At 41.8% G+C, this 21,938-nt stretch overlaps 1 protein-coding gene across 5 annotated transcripts in view; it reads right to left on the bottom strand.

Moving 5' to 3' along the window:
* LOC134360282 (BAH and coiled-coil domain-containing protein 1-like) overlaps positions 1–21,938 on the bottom strand; it is a 451,521-nt gene that overhangs the window by 277,455 nt on the left and 152,128 nt on the right. For all 5 annotated transcript variants that reach the window (XR_010021300.1, XM_063074459.1, XM_063074458.1 and 2 more), the window contains exons 8-11: positions 15,595–15,756; positions 10,491–10,729; positions 7,959–8,334; positions 4,596–5,456 (exon numbers count right to left, since the gene is read on the bottom strand). Coding sequence is in view for 4 of the 5 variants with exons in the window: in XM_063074459.1 (XP_062930529.1) it covers positions 4,596–5,456; positions 7,959–8,334; positions 10,491–10,729; positions 15,595–15,756 (1,638 nt within the window). In the remaining variant the exon portion in view is untranslated. The remainder of the gene's footprint in view (positions 1–4,595; positions 5,457–7,958; positions 8,335–10,490; positions 10,730–15,594; positions 15,757–21,938) is intronic.

Raw genomic sequence — 21,938 nt, 5'->3', positions numbered from 1 at the left:
ATTATTCTAGTTATCTATATCCAGTGTTTTAGCAGCTTCAGTGACTTGTAGCAAAAGCGTTTTAAACAAGGGAGATGGAAGCTATTAGTCTGAAGAAGGATCTCTAACCATTCATAAAAAGATCTGCATTTTAGTAGTACCTTACACAACCTTAGAATATCCCAAAGTGCTTTAAAGCTAACACAATTCTGTTGCTTTTAGTTCAAAGGGAAATTTACTCTGTGCTTAACCTCATCCCCTTTTTGCCACTTATTTTAAAATAAATTTTAAACAACAAATAAGAAAAATGAACAACAGTAAAAAAAAATTAAAGAATATGTTTCTCTTGGTGTTTTAATTTATTGAGAAACAGCCCAGAATAGGACCTTCCAGCCCTTCGATCTGTGCCACCCAGCGACCCCTGTCTTAACCCTAGCCTAATCACAGGACAATTTATAATGACCAATTCACTTACCAACAGGTACATCTTTGGACTGTGGGAGGAAACTGGAGCACCCGGAGGAACCCCATGCGGTCATTGGGAGACAGAAGCGGGATCTTTGATGTACTTCAGCCTCTCAGTCACAGAATGCCTAAAGTATACCAACCAGCAGACACTATGTTCACCCCTGCCGGAAGGCACACGAGAGTGAATGCAACTCAGAAGACAGGCAAGCAATTGGGAGTGACGTACACCTCACCTGAGTTAAGCCTACCCACCAGGTAACTCTGCTGGCCCGTCATGATCCCTCTCAACCAGTCCTACATGGCCCATGACCAGTCCATTGATGACAGTATCTACTTCACCTGGGACCTGGTGCAACATTTCCAAAGAACAGGCCTGTCAACTGCCTTTCTCTCCCTTGACCACAGGGAGACCTTTGGCAGGACGTACCACAAATTAGGACTGCAGGTGCAATTTCCACCTGTTGCCTTGGAGTGTCAGGTCAATACTAATAAGTCCCAGAGAGCCGCCCTTTTCTGTGGTATGCTGGAGATGCCCCACGTCTGAATAATTTCATTTGACCTGCAATCTAACTTTCCCTGTGCTTTCTTCCACAGATGATGTGGATTTGGACCAGACTCGGCAAAACAGAGAGGTCAGGCCCTCAGCCAGTGAATGTTTCTCAAGATCATAGATCCTATTGATCTATGGAGGATGCACACAAGCAATGGATCTCTGCAGGGATTGATTGGAAAAAGTGCTTAAGAGTTCTGGTGGGTTAAAACATAGGGAAATCCTATTTCTAAAGAAACTACACTTTAGGAAGAACTGCCTCCTCTATGTGGAGCTCTACCTGAACATCAATAAAGTGGATGCAACTAAGTTGCAAAGTAACACAATTTAAAAATGCCACGAATACTGAGCCAAACAGCCAGCATTTGTTGAGGGAGAACTGCATTTAAGATTTCAAGTTGTTGACTTTCCATCAGAACTGAGAAAGATTTGGGAACAAGTATGTTAAAACAGTATTTCCAAATAACTTGCATAGTAATGACATTCCTCATGAAGTTTTTTCAAGAGGATTAAAAAGACCAGACATTTAGCGAGATGAATAGAGGGACAGAATGGAGGGGCATCCTTTTAGAATGGAGGTGAGGAGGGATTTCTTTAGCCAGAGAGTGGTGAATCTGTGGATTTTGTTGCCACGGGTGACTGTGGAGGCCAAGTCTTTACATATATTTAAGGCAGAGCTTGATAGATTCTTGATTGGTCAGGGCATGAAGGGATAGGGGGAGAAGGCAGGAGATTAGGGCTGAGAGGGTAAGTGGATGACGAAATGGCAGAGCAGACTTGATGGGCCATTTGGTTCCCATATCTTATGGTGGAAAGTGGAAATTTACAAGAGGCCTTTGAAGGTAGGCAAGATTTAATGATGCATTGTACTGTAGGGAAGAGAGCTCAAAAAACATCACAGACATAGGTGGGAAGTTATAGAGGATGGGAAATCTTTTAAAAACCAACAGAAAGCAAACTAAAAAAGTCATTAAGAAGGTAAAAATGGAATACGAAAGCTAGACAATAATATGAAAGAGGATACTACAAGTTTCTTCAGATACATTAAGTGTAACAGAGAGGTGAGAGTGGATATCAAACCACTGGAAAACGATGCTGGAGAGGTAGTAATGGGGAACAACAAAATAGCAGATGAACTGAATAAGTATTTTGTACCAGTCTTCACTGTGGAAGACACTAGCAGTTTGGTCGAAGTTCCAGAGGGTCAGGGGTCATGAAGTATGTGAAGTTCCCATAGCTAGAGAGAAGGTTCTTGGGAAACTGAGAAGTCTGATGGTAGGTAAGTTGCCTGGACCAGATGTGAAATCCCCAGAGTTCTGAAAGTGGTGGCTGCAGTGATTGTGTTGGCATTAGTAATGAACTTTGAAGAATCACTGGATTCTGGAATGGTTCTGGAAGACTGGAAAATTGCAAATGTCATTCCACTCTTCAAGAGGGAGAGGCAGAAGAAAGGAAACTTCAGGCCAGTTAGTCTGACCTCAGTGGTTGAGAAGATATTGGAGTCAATTGTTAAGGGTGTGGTTCTGGGGTACTTGGAGGCACATGATAAAATAGGCTGCAGAGAGCATGGTTTCCTCAAGGGAAAATATGTGGGATGAACAGTAGCTTTGATATACAGATTTAATAGCCAATCTGGAAAATTTGAGCATAAAAATCGAGGCAGATACTTCACTGGACCAACAGGGAGATTAACCTTTTGACGACAAAAGTTCTATCTACTTTTCTGGGTAAAATATAAAGCGATCTCATGCCACTCATTTGAAGAATAGGGAGTTGAGGGATAAGTGTTGCCTGGAACTCACCTGGTCTCTTAGTCGGTATTTATCCCTCATCTACATGATTGAAACAGATTATCTGGCTATTATCACTTTCCTGTTTGTGGGAGATTATTGTGGGCAGATTGACCACAGTTCACCTCACTGCATCAGTGAGTTTTATATCCCTGCTACAGGCTCATGCCTTTGTGCTCTCCACAGCCAGAAGAAGAGACACGATGTCTCAAAATAAATCAGCAAACATCTTCTGCATCTTTGTGTCAAATGGAAGAATAGGGACTAAAGTGATGAATTTGGTCCCACACTAATGAGACCAACATTTGGATTTATAAGCATTGCTTTGCTTGTAAGGAAACAGGGTTGAAGTCCATGACCTTCCAGCTCAGAGATAAGAGAGTTACCACCAAGCGAAAACTAACATCTGACAGCTTTGAGTAATAGCCCAATCATTTTAGTTTCTTCACAGATCTTACCTCCAGCTAAAACAGAATATTTGGTTAGAAGCAGCATTCCACTATGATGACCAGAACTACACTAATAGAACATGGAGTGGACCACAACATTGCACGAATTAGTTCCCGCTATCTCACAAATTATGCATTGGGTGTAGCTTTCACTTCCAGCTTCAGGTTGCAAGTAGGGTGTTACTGTTAGTCTGAAGCCACAAGGGGAAAATCTTTGAGTCTCAGAAATTTGACACTCCTCCCACCCACCAGGTTCAAGAACAGCTACTTCAACCACTTGGTTCCTGAAACAACTTTCACAACCCGAATCACCATCTCAGTATAGAAACACAATGATCACTTTGCACTACAAAGAGCTTTGTTTCTATTGTTCTAATTGTGTTCTTTTTTGTAAAAATTGTGCATAGTTTATGTTTAATTCATGTTTTCCTTGTGCATATTTGTGTATTTGTTGTCATGCACCAGTAAGATCTTCATTGGATCTGTGCATATATGTACTTGTGCACATGACAATAAACTTGACTTTGACTTTTAAGTCATGCTTCCTTTAGATCAGGGATCAGGAGTTCCCAATCTTTTTTATGCCATGGCCCAATACCATTAAGCAAGAGGTCCATAGATCCCTGGTTGGGAACCCCTGCTTTAGATGAGCCATTTCCTCGATTTTTCATCAAGATTCCTCCATCTGCATCCTTGAAGATGTTGTTAACTTGCTAAGTCATACGAACAGTGAATGCCATCTCGTCCCTCCCCATCCTGTTCTTCATCCCTGAGCTTCAAACAGCATCACGAAAGCAATCCAGACCACATGCACACACTTCCATTGCCTCTGGCTGATTTCTTCCCCCCATTTTACTTTAGACATGTTTGAGGCCAGTGTATTGTCACTGCCAGCATCCTGGAAAAGATCTTCTGACCTCTGTTCACCAGAGAACAGAGCACAGTAGGATGAAACTTAAACAAGTCCCTGTGAAATCAGGGGGACCTTAAAGATCTTTTACTCGACATTAAAAACAAAGGCAACATTCCTCGCTTAACAATTATCACCTAAAATATGCTCATTTAACTATTCTGCTCAAGGAAGCATGTTCTGAGTGGATCGATGATATCATATGGGGTGGGAGTTGTTCTATGCCTTGATGTTCTTGCACTGTCTGACTACTCATGAGGGTGAACAACAGCTTCATTTCAAATTCTGTTATTCAGAATCATCAAGTATTGCCGTCCCGCTAAACAGCAGTTCTTTCCAATGGGGTAGAGGTTTCTAATCAAAAGAGTAATTAATGCAAGATATGAAATATAGAGTAACATTGTACAGGCAGTGGTATTGAAGTTACATGCAAGTTAGGAAGAAATTACCTTGACAGGAAGCATTATAGCTCTGCTGTTCCAGTTCAGCCAATTCACTCAGCAGAGCTATCCCATGCATCCCTGAGCAGGGGTAAAAAGTCGATGTCGTAGGGCGTGAGGGTGGTATGGGGGTGCTGGGAAACTCGGGCTGTAAAGCGAGGAGATCTCCCATACTGAGGCCAGCTGCCACCAGGGCATTCATTCCTGCTATGCAGTCTAGCCGCCATTTGAGTACCTCGTCCCTCTCTGGGGCATCGTGGCTAATTTCAGAATCCTCGTCCTGATTCTCTTGTGTGGCTTCTCCGTCAGTATTGCATTCATGCTTTAAGTCAGTCTCAGGTACTGAACTCAAGTGATCAGAGTTTCTTACATCCAGTGTTTCATTGGTTAAGGTCGTGGGCTCACTGGTTGAGTGAGGTGACTCATTTACTGAAGTTTCCTGTCCGCATTCTTCTTTAAGCCTTCCATCAGTGTCATTTCCCTGAGAAGCAATCAAATACCTTAAGCACTCCATGTTTTCTTTCATAGATGGCTCAAGTTGCTCCACAGTTGAATTCTCTGCTGGCGAAGCATTTACTGTCTCCTTTTCCTCTGTGCTGCAAAGAAGGCTGTGCTCATTTTGCTCGACAATGTCCAGGTCGTTTGCTGTGATCTGTTGTTCGCTCGGGCTTGTCCCCTCTGTCAGGACTGAGTGAGTATCACAGTGAATTTTCGCACCAGGCGTAATGGTTCTTGACTGCTCTGGTTCAGCTGAGGGGGTGGGGACGGGTTGCATAGTTTCAGCATCTGTGGGATTGGCAGGGTGTACAAGGGGAGTCGGGGAGCGATAGCCCATGGTGACCGCTGTGTACGAGTAGCCAGGCGGAATCTCTGCAAGAGACAGGGAGAAGGAACATGTTTTACTGACACAAATCGCCACAGCTAATAGTCATAAAGCACTACAACACAGAAGCGTTCCCTTCAGCCCATCTAGTCCAAGCTGAGCTGTTACTCTGCCCAGACCCTTTGGCCCACACCTAAATGATAGCCCCCTATATCCTTCCCATCCATGCACCCATCCAAACTTCTCCTAACTGTTGCAATCGAATCAGCATCCACCTCTTCCACCGGCAGTCCATTCCACAATCGCACCACCCGCTGATGAAGAAGATCCCCCTCAGGTTCCCCTTAAATATTTCACCCTTAACCTATAACTTCCAGTTCTGTCCTCAGTGGAAAAAGACTGCTTGGATTAACCCTATACAACCCTCATAACTTTGTAACCCTAATGCTTTGTGTGACTCTAAAAGCAGAGATGATTTCTAAAGATCTACCACAATGGAGCCCACTCAATTTTAACCTTATAGACTTTTCTGGTACATGACACCTCGTGGTGAATCCTGGATATGTGACCCATTCTCCAGAACAGGAAATATAATTTGCAGGGCACGAAATCCAGTGCAGTTGCCATGTAGTCAACCTTAATTTATTCTGTATTTCACTCTGATAAATTGAACATGCATGAGTGCATGAACCATGACTTACAGTGACTGTAATCATAACACCACTCTATATCGACCTTTATAAGTGCAGTGGAAAACCTGCCTTGCCCAGATGCCTTGTGTTCACTAACTACTACAGAGAGAAAAAAACTGAGAATTTATTCACTCAGTCAGAAGACAAATCGCAATGGATGGAGAAGTAGGGGGTTTCACTTGGAAACACTGGGCAACACTATCAGTTTGCTCGTAAGGGTGAAATGATTAAACCCAACACCTTGAACCCTGAACAGATTATCTGCCTGACATCAGAGAGTACAGCTGACACCAAGCTCGAGCAACAAAGCTAATGTTATTACTTTGTCTTCACCAAGAACTCCGAAGGTGCCCCTGACTTCATGCCGGTTGGCAGCGTCCTGACTACATTGTCATCAACTGAGTGTAATTAATGGTATCCATCCGCTTCTCTGACATACCACCAGATGAATATGTATCCTTCCACCAAAGTGTTTCGTTCTCAAGGACTGCTGAAGGAGAAAAAGCTTTCTATCTGCCAGGCAGTTCAGTCACTCTCCTCCTTTTCCCTTCAACGTCAAACAAAAGAATTCCAGCTGCTGCATAACGTCTAACCTTGAAAACTGAAAGGAAATGTATTGGATTTTGTTGCATGCATGTTGTTTTTGGCTAGGGTTTCGCAAGCCTGATTTCAACTGATTTCTGGAGGAAAAGTTGCATCATTTGAGTACTTTGAAATTTAATCAAGCCAAGCTTGTTCCTACAGTATTTCCTTTGATAATTATTTCACCCTAGAGACATCGGTCAGTCCGAGTCAGTCTTCCCTTCTTGTGCAGATGAGCATTTTATTCCCAATTTGTCCCATCTGAATAGATGAAAACAGGCAATCTCACTTGCTGAAACAAAGTTAGTTTAACATCCTGGTGAAAGGGGCTAACACTGGATGATCAGTTCAGCAACCACTCAGCTGTGAATCTAATGCTCACACTCTGAGTCAGAGGGTTGTAGGTTCAATTCATACTACGAGGACTTATACATAAAGATAGATAATGGAACCCTGCAAGCATTACTAAGGAAGAGCTGAATTGTCAGAAATATTGTCTTTCAAATGATATGTTAAACTGAAACTCTTTATGTCTTCTCGGTAAAAGACCAAATGGCACTAATCAGAATGTGAGTAGGCAAGTTATCCCTAACAGCCTGACCAATATTCATCCTTTAACAATAGTAACATTACAAAAATATTTAATTGGTCAAATATTCTATGAAATATTGTAAGGTTACTCAAAGTGCTAAGTAAATGTGAATATTCTTTCAATTGTAAACTGTTTGCCAATATTCTGCAAGTGTCTACAAAATGTAATAGTATAAGCATTAACAGGCATGAGCCTGTGAGCAGTTATGTTCGACCACTGAGATATCTGCTATCTCCATGATTTTGAATATTTGCATCAACAATTATGTTCAGTGCTCATTGCCAGCACATTCCCTCCAAAAAAAGACTGACTGAGCTGCACAAACAGAAAGTAGTACACAGTCTTAATCCACTTGCCATTGATTTATTAATTAATCCTTTTACAATTCTCACACTTACTTTCTTCCAGCCTTTGGAACCTCCACAGCCAGAAAAGAGAAAAGAAAGTGCAGCACTTCCCAGAACACAGATTTATACATCTTGACATCAGCTGTGCTCATTCATTCCAGTAAATATCAAACAGACTTTCTTTTTATTTTTGTACTAATACTGGCCATAGAATTATCCACATAACGAAGACACAATTGGTTTCTGAACTTACAGAACTCAAAAAAACTGGAGGCTTTCAAATCCATGTGACAAATTTGGACCTTGCTTGTGGTTGTTAATCTAATGTGGACATACCTGGCTCAAAGGATTCAGGGTAGTGCTGAGATGGCTCTCCTTCCACTCGTTTTTCAGCCATTTGACTTCCTGTGGAACTCTGGGAAGAAGGAGGACTGACCACGGATGTCTGTGGGACAGCAGCAGGGCCAGAAGTCGGACAAGAAGGCAACGGACAGACTGCAGTGGGCTGCGGGGTAGGGCATCCAGACTTGGGTGTTAATGAAGGAGAATGACGACATGGTGAGAGTTTGGCAGAACACATGCCAGATGGCAGTATGACCGGAGAAGAAAGATTCTTGGGAGAGTTTAAGGCAACTGTTTTGTGTGATCTTCTGTTCCTCTCTAGAGTGTGCTCTTCTGCCTCTATTCGAGGCTCCTCTGCCTTACGTTGATCCTGAGGAAAAGATAGGATTCAGGAGGTCAACTGAAATTGTTAAAACCAAAGAGTTCAGCCCAGTTCCATTTTCCTACAAGTGCAATTCCGCTCACCAAACCTAAACACTTAAGCAATCCAGGATTATGGGAACAGGAGGAATCCATTCAGCTCCATCATCCTGTTCATTTAAGTAATACTCGATGAACGTCATAACCTCCATCTATCTATCTTGGTTCCAAAATGCTTTATATCCTTCCCTAACAGTTATAGTTAAACTTCTAATTGGTGACAGAGAGAAGACAATGGCCAAATTAAATTGCCCACATTGTTTCCATTCAGGACCCCAAACAGTCCTTCCAGGTGAGGTGACACTTCACCTGCAAATCTGTCAGGATCACCTGCAGTATCTGGTGCTCCCATTGTGGCCTCCTGTATTTCGGTGAGACCTGATGTAAGTTGACAGTTCGCTTCATCGAGTACCTTTGCTCCGTCTGCCACAAAAAGTGGGCCACCCATTTCAATTCTACTCCCCTTTCCCATTCTGACATGACATTCCACAGCCTCCTCTACTGCCACAATAAGGCCACACTCAGGTTGAAGGAGCAACACCTTATATTCTGTCTGGGTGCCCTTCAACCTAATGGTGTGAACATTGATTTCCTGAACTTACTGTAATTACACCGCCCACCACCTCACCATTTCCCATTCTTGTTCCCCTCTCACACCTTCCCTGCCCATCACCTCCCTCTGGTGCACCTTCCCATTCACTTTCTTCCATGGTTCTCTGTTCTCTGCTACTAGATTCCCCCTTTTCCAGCTCCTTATCTCTTCCACCAATCAACTTCCCAGCTCCTTAGTTCTCTGCTCTTCTCTCCCAGTTTCACCTACCACCTTGTACTTCTTCCTCCCCTTCCCCCCCCCCTCCACCTTCTTGTTCTGACTTCTTCCTCCTTCCTTTCCAGACCCGATGAAGGGTCTTGGCCCGAAACGTCAACTGTTTACTGCCATCCATAGAAGCTGTCTGACCTGCTGCGCTCCTCCAGCACATTGTGTGTATTGCTCTAGATCTCCAGCATCTGCAGTACCTCTTGGGTTTATTCTTTCCAACTCATATCTTATTAGTTCCACTACGGGCTTTGGCGTTCAATTCACTATTATCTTGTCAAAAATTGCTCATGCATACTGGATGCTTTCAAGATACAAGCAGTTAGACGTCGATAGAATGAGAAAGGAGAAGATGGCAAGTATAAACATCCAGCAAAGATTAAAAAGTCATGGGAAGTCACCAAAGTGCACCTTTCCATATTTCCCTCTCCATGGATGCTGCATGACTTGATGAGCATTTCCATTTTTTAAATGTCAATTTTCCAATATCTACAGTAATTTATTTTGTGCCAGTGATTGCAAATCAGTGGTTTTCAATTTGATTAAGACATTGGACAATCCTTTTCTCAGTAGTAAGTGCTTGCTCCTCATATAAAGATTCAGGCCAGCAGAATAAAGGACTTTGAATAAAGAGCATCCTGACAAGTTGCATCTCCATCTGCTATGGGAGAAGTCCAGCATTGGACCTGAAGTCCCTACAAAGGACTGTCAGAACAGCTGAAAAGATCATAGGGGTCTCCCTACCATCCACTGCGGACACTTTATCAGGAGCGCTGCATACACAGGACCCTTAGTATTATTAAGGATCCCACCCATCCATCCAGCATTCTCTTTGACTTTCTACCATCAGGCAGGAGACTATGATGAACAAGAAAGGCTGGGATGAGAAACAGTTTCTTTCCCCCAGGCCATTAGGCCTCTGGACTCTCGGCCGCATCATATTCCAAATGTCGCTGATTAATCTATTCTGTACCTTACAATATTTAATATTAATGCACTTTGTGACTCAAATGTAAATTTTATCCTCATCCTTATCTTGTGTTACATGCTTTACACCCTGGTTCGAAGAAACTTTGTCTTGTTACTATATAGATTATATAATACACGTGCATGTAGTTAAATGACAATAAACTTCACTTGATTGGTTGAAAAGTGAGAATAAAGACAGCTATTTGTTTTTTCTGGTTCTGTGAAAAATGTGGGCATGAAGGAAATAGAGAACCAAACGTTAGTCGCCCAGCGGGAAATTTTCTGGAAGCAAAGCCTTTGGCGATGCATGGTTTCCTCACCACTAGCTGTGCGTGCCGCTGGAGTTGAAGAGCTTGCGCTCGTTGCTGTTGTTGCTGCTGCTGCTGCTGCTGCTGTTGGTGCTGCTGATGTTGGTGCTGCAGCATGTAGAGCTCCTGCTGGCGGAGAAGCTGTGAGCGAGGATAAACAGAGAGCTGGCCTGGATGCTGCATGTGTGAGGCAGGGGCTCGGGCTGGATAGATGGGCGGCCAGAGGGAGTGTGCAGGATCGATCACCTCAGCTGGAAGAACCGGCAAAGAAAGAGGAGGTTAGATAATCTCCCAGCATGAACTTCAGCAAGCAAAGACACCCTATTGTTCCAACATAATGCAGCATTCACATTTTATCACCAATAATAAGATTATCTAACTGCATCATTTAATGTAAAACTGACTAAATACAGTTTGTTGTAGCTCAGTGAAGGAAGTCAGGAGATCCAAGTGCCATGAATTAACATGAACACTGATAGAAGATTGGGCTGAGTAAGCTCTGGTTCTGCCCAGACCCATGAATGTAAAACAGAACCATCAGCAGAAACAGGGGTAGACTTCCAATTAAAATTGTATGATGGGATTCAAAATTTTACAAAACAGAAGCTCAACTCAGAGCCAAGGACAGATCCAATCTCAATTCAGCCTTCAGAAGATAAGTAAAGCAGGATGGGGCACTTGTGAGCGATTCTGGTCGTTCACGTCAACCATTATTACTGAATTATCGCTCGAACATGTTCTTTAGAGATTGAAAGGATGTGTCAGTGAATGATGTTTCCTTTACTGGGAGGCTGAAATAAGGGATCAAGGCCCTTGGAGTGGTGAGCCCTTCATGAAAGTTTCAATGCTGAATTGGTTAGATATTAGGGATACAATTTAACAGGCTCTTCTGGCCCAACAAAGCCATGTCACCCAATTACACCCATTAACCAATTAACCTAATGACCTGCACGTCTTTGAAATATGGAAGGAAACCTATGTTGTCACAGGGAGAGTGTAGAAACTCCTTACAGATGGCAGTCAAATTGACCTGGGTTTCTGGTGCTATAGCAGCATTATGTGAAGCACTACACGGCCGTGAAAATGACTCGTGATTGGGACATGCCGAGCAAAGCATTGAAGATGAGTTATCCCTATCCAATGTCACTTGCCCAGCGAACTGGGGCTTGGAGTACCGTAAGTTTTGGATTTTATGGTCCAACTCCATTTGAAGCTCTGATCTCTTGTGTTTGTAGGTTTGTTACCTGATTCCACCTCTCCCCCTCTCTTTGTTGCAATCCTTCCCCCCTTCCAATGTTCTGAGTATCAGTCACTGTGTACTACTGATCGTCTCACGCTATCCAACCAGACCCATGTATGTAAATACATAACTTTTTTTCTAGGTCAATCTACCTATCCTATGGTTGATAGCTCATCCTCTGTTCCTATTGACTCACGAGCTCTCTCACGCCCAATGGGATATTGCGGTCACTGATCTCCTGATCTTTTCCTCCTTGATTTGTCTACACCGAAATTATCTTGTGATCCACTTTGTTCTATTATTCTGCATGGAATTACACTGGATGACACACAAATCTTGGCAGCAGAAATGAATGGAATTTTTCCTGCCTCCCCGTGTCTTTCCCTTAATCTACAGCCTTCCAGCTGTTCAAACCTAGGCTTCTCAATCATCATCGACAAATAAATCTTAATAATTAACCACGGTTGTGCACTGTACCGTGGGCCTTGATCCCACACTTCAACCTCCAGTAAAGGAAAAAGTCCTTCACGGACATAGCATTCCAAATCTCAAAAGGAAATGGTTCAAGTAATACTTTGGCAATAATGGGAATTCACCGTTAAGTTTGTGTTTCATCATTCAGGGCCATTATGTGCAGCAAAACTAATTTCATTTACTACTTTTGCAGCCACTATTGTGCGAATTTCCATCTGTGTATTATGATTCACTTTGAATCCAAGTTTCAAATATAACTGGAATACCACACCACAGCAAGAACAGAGTGATTGGATTAGAGCACGTTTCAAAGCATCAAAGAATACTGCTGGTGAACACAGGTGTTGCATGAACATCATCTGCAAAATATGATACAAATCAACCTGAATGTGAATTATTGCCTTGGTAAACACACAATGTATGATACTGTCTGACAAACAATGGGATATTGACTGACCTAAGCTGCTGAATACTTAGTAACTATTAGGCCTTACAGGTGCCCTGCCCAACTTGGCAGAAAAACGCATTGTGCGTGCAAGATAGTAAAACTCATCATTATAAAGTGTCATCTCATCTGACTTTCAAGAGTAATGCCACAGGATGTCCACTGGTACATTATAATGCTTTAGAGATAGTTATTGATAAGCTTTATATCAGCCATTACCACAACAATATAAATCATCTGCTTGGATACATTTTTAGATGGCATATATTCCAATAAATTCAGCAGTCCCATGCTCCCACCATGAGCCATTTATCAAAGATAGTACAGGTCGGGAACAGGGCTACAGAACTGTTAGAATAACTCTCCAGTGCATACGCTTTCTGGGCATGGCTCTTCACTGAGTGTGTAGAATCATTAAGCTTCCCACTGTTTTATAAAATGCTTTGAAGAGTATCCTTGTACAATAGGGTAAAAGCTGAGAGACGGAGTATCGTTTTACCATGGTGTCTTTTCTGGCATGTACTTAACACCTGGGTCTAAACTTCCTGCAAAAGTGCTTGCTGTTCTGTTACTGCCATACAGACAGAGAAATCAAACCTTCACACAGCTGACTGCCAGGATTCCCTACCTGCTCTTGGCACTGGTCTCAAATCCAGCAGCAGAGTATACATCCTCCATGTTCCCCAGCACACAGACTGGGGTAATCTGCCCATGCTGAACCTATGCATTTGATTAGTGAAGAATCTCTCAAATATTTAAGATAAGTTGCAATTTTTTTTTGATTTCACTAAATTAATTTCAATAGATTTAATTACTCTGGGAACACTTCAATGTTTTTATGAGGAGAAGATGACGACGTGACACAGTGCGCGCGGCCTCTCCGGTGAATGATATCTGTAATCTGTCAAGTAGGGTACCGTGCACAATTCTGATTTGATGGAGACAGACGTGAGAGTACGGAGGAACGTCGGGAGAAACTTCTGAAATGCCTGCTTTGCTGCCGCTGCTACTGTGTGGTAACCGGAATCTCTGGAGCAGATGGCCCTGAATCCTCGGCCTTGCTTGTTTCGGCATCTAGGGCAAGGTCGAAGGCGCTCGGCAGAGGATGGCACTCGGGAGGCTGTATTGGAGGGGCTGCTAGGAGGCTCCAAGTTTTCGGATGGACGGACTCAGTGTCAGCTGTGGTCGGGTGCTTCCAATGCATCGGCAAGTTGACGGTGCCTGGAGGTTTATGGCAGGGAGTTTCTCCCTTTTGCCGCCTGCTATCAGGGACTCGGGAGTCGATCGGGACTTTGAGACTTTTTTTTACCATGCCCATGGTCTGTTCTTTATCAAATTATGGTATTGCTTTGCACTGCTGTAACTATATGTTATAATTATATGGTTCTGTCAGTGTTAGTCTTTGGTTTGTCCTGTTTTTCTGTGATATCACTCTGGAGGAACATTGTATCATTTCTTAATGCACGTATGCATTTCTAAATGACAATAAGAGGACTGAGTGTTCTTGTAATCTAACATTTCAATGTTTATGTTTTAATTTTATTAAATTCCTTGGAGTCACCTGAATGTCAGCAACATTCGCAAGCATTCATTCTCATTGTCAGTGTAGGTGGGGCTTTCCAGATGGTCGGAGCAAATCTGAGGGCAGAACTTGCCATTTATGATAAGAAAAATCCTGCATTGCACAGGAATTGCCTAAGGGTGTACATGTCAGGGGAACTGCCCCGTGTTGGAGACAGTCAATGGGGAGAAGATCATTCAAAATGGGTGGCAAGGAAGGATGGTGACTAAATCCTTGGGATTCTCACTTCTGTATTTACTTAGGCTTCCACTCAGGCTGTCTGAATGAGATTTCATAGTTTAAGTGCCTAAGTACAGGTAATTTTGATAAGGATTCCTGTGGGAACTATACAGGAAGCACTGGACTATATGAAGTCATCTTCTTTATTTGAGCTTGGATCCAAGCACAGGGCCCTCAGTTGGACTGCCTTCTTTCAATGTTAGTTTCCAGGAAGTAGTGTTTAGGGAAACACACAACATAAAATTGATCTGCAAACCTATTTCAAATGGATAATACCAATTCAGACTTTGTGAAAAGTCACATAATTCTGTTTAATTTAATTCATTTACACTGTTAAAAGAGATGCATTTTGGATAATAATAAATGCAAAACATATGGACCTGATTTACGAGAGACTTCTAAGTACGTTTTAGATGCATGCCATTCCAAAATGAAAAGGAATTAAAAACAGTCAAAGGATAATTATTCAGAAAATCTGGGATCTGAAAGGGAATACATTTCACCTCCTCATGACATGTCAAACTAATGTAGGTAATGTCACTCTTCTAGTTCTGCTGCTCACTGTACTTACCGAAACACCTCAACATAAAGGACTTCGAGAAATCCAATTTACCCCAAGACAAAATAAAACTAGCATAGAAATATTAGATTTTATCAAAGTTACTAACATACTAGGGTTCACATTACCTACAGGACTGACCTACTAACTAATCTAGACTTAATTAAATAGGCCTTTGTTTAAAACTGATTTTATTAATATAAAATATATATGAAAGAAATAATAGGAAATTTATGATTGCATCTAATTCATATTACGAACCAAGTCTTTTCCACAAATATTTGAGTGTGGGTGTATGTAAGAAAGAAGGAGAAAGATTGCAAGAAAGAGAACGAAAGAAAGAAAAACAGAAACATCCCAAAGAATTTCACAGCTGTCTTTTTTTTATAGCAAAATAAAGCAATGTGACCCTTTGTAAACTGAATAAAGGTTGCAATATAATTTTTCAGTAATAAACAGTGGTATTGATTAAATTTAATCAATTTTATCTATCTCATTCAATCACCATACCTAAAGCAGAGTAATTCACATATAAAATACATTATACAGGCAGGTGTACAACCATGATCTATACACATCATGAATACACTGTATTACCGAGATGATGAGGAGTTGGGTGTGGTGCTGGTGGCTCAGTGGGAAGGATAACAAGCTGGGCTGAAGGATCTTGGGAAAGTGGAAATACTGTCTGCATGGCACTTGGGATCGATGCTGGAAAACCAGGTGGTAGATTTGAATGGAGGGCTGGGTGACCGATTCCTGTGTCAGACAAAAGCAATATATTTGTAATTGTAGATTGACTGAAAGGACATTAACCTGTAAATATTGAGATGCATGGTTACATGAAAGGCACTGTTTTGATCATTGCTTGCACTGAAATCCCTCTTTTACGGTTCTGAGTTTGTTTACAGTGTGACTGTACAAAGCAAGCAGAACAATTCTTCACCCTTGTATCCTGGCAGAAGTACAATCACTTTGTCTTTGGCCATCAGTCACTGGTGTGGTAGCTGTTCCTCCTAAGCACATAGCTGATAAAAATGATTCACAGCAGGGACACAAAAAGAAGCAAAGGAAAGGAATGAATGTTTGATCCATCAAAGCATGCTCCCTCTGTACACCACGGGCACTCGACTCTTTCAGCTGCCTCATTTACTGTTTCATCACTGACAGAAAGTTGTGTAAAACACATCGCTGACTTCCACTGATGTTCACCTTGGCTATAGGCAAATGAGACAAGGGTATTCCAATATTCCAGCAAAAACAGATGGTACAATGGTATTGAAATGTGTATGAATGACATATTATACACTCTGCCACAGGAAAGTGAGCTCGATGACCCTTGCATCTTACAAAAATGATACCAAGTTGCTGCCCACAAGGCTTCATTATCATCAGCGAATGCTAAGTTCTCAGAATGTTCCTCCTCCACGTCAATTTAAGCTTACTAATTTGAACAAGTTGGGAAGGGATGTAAAACAAAAAAAAAGAAAGACAGAAAGCAACAGGATCAGAATCAGGTTTAATATCACTGATGTATGCCTCTGTTTATCGGCAGAATACAATGCAATTTTTGTTTTAAAGGCATCCGTTAGTCTTGCGAGACCATGGATCTGCGCAAGACCATGGAGAGTCTTCACTCTCCAGGGCGCAGGCCTGGGCAAGGTCGTATGGAAGACCAGCAGTTGCCCATGCTGCAAGTCTGCCCTCTCCACGACATCAATGTTGTCCAAGGGAAGGGCATTAGGACCCATACAGCTTGGCACCAGTGTCGTCGCAGAGCAATGTGTGATTAAGTGCCTTGCTCAAAGACACAACACGTTGCCTCGGCTGGGGCTCAAACTCACCACCTTCAGGTTGCTAGTCCAATGCCTTAACCACTTGGCCACGTGCCCACATAATGCAATGCAAAAAAAAACCTATAAATTACAATTGAGACCCTTCATTGGTTGGGGTCGACTATGCATGTTGCTTATCAGCTGTCAACATGACACCCAAGCCAGGACAGCACGATATGGAGAGCAGGCTGTTGCCCAAGTAGCAGGCTACCCCTCTCCACACAGCTGATGAATCTAAAGGAATGGCAGAGACCAATACAGTTTGGCACCAACGGCGTCACAATGGTTGCCAGTCAGCGTTGAACTCAACGTGGGACTACCGGGAATCCAGCTCCAGATTTTACTTCAGAATTTACTCCCGAAGCCTTCCCCATGAGTGGGTACAGCTGCAAGACATTGGAGGTTTCAGATCAGAGATCTCCTTCTCTTAGATGAGCTGCCAACCACAGCTGATGAGCCCCATCCATCTGAAGTGACTGGTTTTAAAGCACCAGTAACTCGCCCCTGCCCCTTTTCCTGTCGGTAGAAATAGTGCTGTCAGGCTTGGTAGCTAAGCCATGCATGACTTGATTGTTAGGGGGGTTCATTGTCCAGTCAGAGATCTGATAGTGGAGGGGAAGAAGCTGTTCCTAAAACATTGAGTGTGTGTCTTCAGGCTCCTGTACCTCTTCCCTGATGGTAGCAATGAGAAAAGGGCATGTCCGGAGAGATAGGAGACCTTAACGATGGTGCCGCCTTTTGAAAATGTCCTCAGTGCTAGCGAGGTTGGTATCTATGAAACACACACAAAATGCTGGAGGAACTCAGCAGGCCAGGCAGCATCTATGGTAAAGTGTACAGTTGACGTTTCGAGCCGAGACCCTTCAGCAGCCTCCCCGGCATCGAGGACATTTTCAAAAGGTGGCATCCATTATTAAGGACCCCTATTATCCAGGACACGTCCTCTTCTCATTGCTACTGTCAAGGAAGGAGGTACAGGAGCCTGAAGACACTCACTCAACCATTCAGGAACAGCTTCTTCTCCTCTGCCATCAGATTTCTGAATAGATAATGAACATATATACTCTCCCTCACTACTTTTTAAATCTCTTTTTGCACTAACATAAATTTATTTTTTCGTATTTTTTATTGTAATTTGTAGTTTTATTATTATGTATTGCAATGTACTGTTACTGCAAAACAACAAATTTGGTGACATATGCCACTGATATCCAACCAGTTTCTGATTCTGATTGTGAATTGACAACCAGGATGCCCTTTATCTCGCCAGCATCTGCTAGAACTTCAGATGGTGATGGAAGGGCATACAGGAGCGGGATATAGTGGTTAGTTGAGTGGTGTCACAGCAACAACATTGCACTCAACATCGGCAAGACCAAAGAGCTGATTGTGGACTTCAGAAAGGGTAGGTCGGGGGAACACAAACCAATTCTCGTAGCGGGATCAGAAGTGGAGAGAGTGAGCAATTTCCAAGTTCCTAGGTGTCAATATCTCTGAGGACCTGACCTAGACACAACATATTGATGCAGCTATAAAGTAAGCAAGACTGCAGCTATATTTCATTAGGAGTTTGAAGAGATTCAGTTTGTCAACAATACACTCAAAAACATCTACAAGTGTACCTTGGAGAGCATTCTGATTAGCTGCATCACCATCTGGCATGGGGGTGGGGGGGGGGGTTACTACACAAGATTGAAGTAAGTTGCAGAAACTTACATATATATCTTTAACGTAACTCATTTTTTCTCTATATTTATTTATCATGCATTTCATTGTACTGCTGCCATAGAGTTAACAAGTTTCACGACATATGCCGGTGATATTAAACCTTATTCTGATTTTGATTCTTTCTTTTGAGACCCTTTTGGGAGTGAACTTTAAACTTCCCTCTTCAAGTGAAGCTATGGACTAGACTGGTTTAGGCTTTGGTAAAGAATTTCTACTTTAAGAATGTTTTCTAAATGCCTGCTAATGTTGCTGCAGCTAAAACTAGATATGTGAAAAGCAAAGATCCATCCAAAATAAATTCAGTCACGTTACTTCGCCAGTAGTTTCGAAACTAATTTCTTTGCCTGATGAGTTTTCTTGTAAGTATTATGTGAACTGCCAGAACCTTTGGGTGGTTTCCTTGCCCAATCTAGCCATTCTACAGGAAGAAAGTATTGATGATGGATGGTCTTGATACTGAAAGCACATTAATATACCGGATGTGGGAGTAACTAGGAGGCCTTAATGTATCATGAGAGACTGTGAGTACAATTTTTACTGTGATGTTTTGAAGAATATGACTCAGCTTCCTAGAGCAGCATCAGTGAAAGTGTTAGGGATGTGGTCAGATAGCTGTAAATCCCAGCCTGGAAAAAAAAATCTTCCATCATTACTTCACATGGCCTTCTTCCCCCATCCAAACTTTTCACTAGATGAGGAATAAATCCCTTGTCAAGGATGGACTCTTCCACAAGTAAAGAAGGAAAAACGCAACAAATTTTAAGAACAGATCTTTAAAAAATGTTAGATATTCACATAAAGTTTGAGGAAAATGTTTTTAATGAACTGCAATTGAAACCAAGGAATAAAATTATTTAAAGGAACATATTAAAATCGGAAAAACAAAACAGAATGAATCATGCAGCGTTTGTAGGATTTATTCTATTTACAGACCAAGTTATACATAATCCTGCCCCGCATTCTTTGCATCATGGTTTTTGTGAGATTAATTTGACTCTTATAAAATACAGCAAAGGAAAATTAAAATAACTAAAAATCCTATCCATTAAAACTACTAGTAGCCGTTACTCACTCTGGTTTAACACAAGTGAAACCACACTTCAGCATACTAATTTTAGCCAAATCTTTCTATTATAATCACTCGGAAAACAGGTTAGTACCTAACCTGTAGAAGTAAACTGAACTTAGGAGCTCACTACCAAGAATAATAATTAGAAGGATGTGGTCACACTTCCCTATTGAAATCTTCTGAAAATTGCTGGGTTTAGTTATAATAACACAGCTGGTTGACTTACTTTGCTGGTTTGTATAAAGATGTACAAATGTTGCTGATGTTCTGGAATGATTTTCAGTTCTATGGATAATTTAAAGAGATATACAGGTACATCTGTTTTCATACTTAGGACTGCAATTCAATTAAAGATAATGCACCAAAAATATGCAGAAAAACATGATTATGTACTTCCACATCATAGCAAAAATCTGTAGGAATATACTTTTAATGTCTAAAATAGAGAGACATACCTAACTTACCCAAGTCCAAAGGACATGGAAGAGCCTGGATATTAAGAGTCAAGGTAAGTGCAAGGATGCTGCTGAATACGGTGTAAAAGCACAGAAAACACAAACCCCCCTTAGCTATTTGGTCAGGACCACCTCAGCCAGTGGGGGATGGCATGCAAAGTTAATCGACAGCAATTTGGAAGAGACCCCACCTCCCGTTAGTGTCTCCTTGCCTTCTTGAGCTTGGCAGCCTGTGCGCTCCACAGCACTGTCTGGTTTTGGTTTTGGAACATCACATAACTTGATAGCTTAAACTGAAGATCTTACAGCATAGTGCAATTACTATTGATATTTCAAACTGTTACCAGCACCAGGTAATCACACCACCCACACTTTATTATGGGAAAGCTCAAGGATATGAAGAAAATTAAAAATGACTAAGGAAGGCAGTGAATTTCAGTGAACAAAAACAGAATCAGAACCAGTATGAGATTTATTATCACTGACAGATAAGATTGTGAATTTTGTTGTTTTGTGGCAGAAGTACAATGAAATAATATAAAATTAAAGATCTTAAAGATTAGCTTTATTTTTCACATGGCGATTGAAACATCTTCAAGCCATTTTCACAAGGCAATGCATCTATCATCCCACCACCCAGGATGTGCTCCCTTCTCATTACCCCCATCAGTGAGGAGGTACAAGAGCCTGCAGACATTCACTCAGGGTCTTAGGAACAGCTCCACCATCATATTTCTGAATGGTCAACCCATGAACAACATATGCCAGTGATAATACATCTGATTCTGATTCCTGGCGTACAGTGGAACACGTCATTTCCATCAAATCAAATCAGTGACATTGTGCTGGGCACGAGTAAGTGCTGCCACGTTTCTGGCGCCAATGTGGCATGCCCGCAACTCACTAACCCTAACCATACGTCTTTGGAACATGGGAAGAAATCAGAACACCCAGAGGAGACCCATGTGGTCACAGGGAGAACATGCCAACTCCTTAGAGACAGTGGCAGGAATTGAACCCTCATCTTACAGCCGGCATAACAGTGTTACACTAATCGCTGCACTGGAAAAAATTACTAAAATAAATAATGCAAAAAAAGTGTGTGTGTGTGTGTGTGTGTGGGGGGGGGGGGATGAAATAATGAGGTAGAGTTCATGAGGTTCATGGATCATTCCAAATCTTATGACAGAGGGGATGAAGCTGTTCCTAAATAATTGAGTGTGAGCCTTCAGGCCCCTGTATTTCTTCCCCAATGGTAGTAACAGGACGAGAGCATGTCCTGGATGGTGAGGGTCCGTAGTAAAGGATGTCGCCTTTTTGACATATTGTCTCTTGAAGATCTCCTTATGACAGCCAGTGAGTCGTGAGCCATACCTTATCAGAAACAGCTTCAAACTGAGTGGCTACCCATAATGTATCAATAATGAGTAGTAAGACATAAAAATGAAAACATAATACTTGCAGGGGTAGAACATATTGTTCCTTGAACGACCATTTAGTAAAATCATGTCTGAATGAACCTTGGCCATAGCTCTACTTCTCTGGCTTATCCTCACAACTGTTGATTAACTGGGATTGCAAAGTTATTTGTATATTAAACCACATTTAGTGTTTGGATTTGATTTTTAATGGTGTTAAATTCTGGACAGTTATTAATTGATGAAGCTAGGGGAACAAGTGATTTAAGAAAGGATGAAGACATTGGGGAATATCTTTAGATGAAGGGTGAATGTTCTTTTTAATTCACTGTCACCGTTATCAAATCAGAGTATATAAAGTCCTATAAAAGGAAACTATATAGAATCATGGAGTCATAGAAAACTACAGCACAGAAACAGTCCCTTCATTCCACTT

The sequence above is a fragment of the Mobula hypostoma genome, chromosome 22 (genome assembly GCF_963921235.1).
Source record: "Mobula hypostoma chromosome 22, sMobHyp1.1, whole genome shotgun sequence".
Lineage (NCBI taxonomy): Eukaryota > Metazoa > Chordata > Chondrichthyes > Myliobatiformes > Myliobatidae > Mobula > Mobula hypostoma.
The sequence above is the reverse complement of the archived record's forward strand: the minus strand, read 5'-3'. Positions and strand labels throughout refer to the sequence as shown.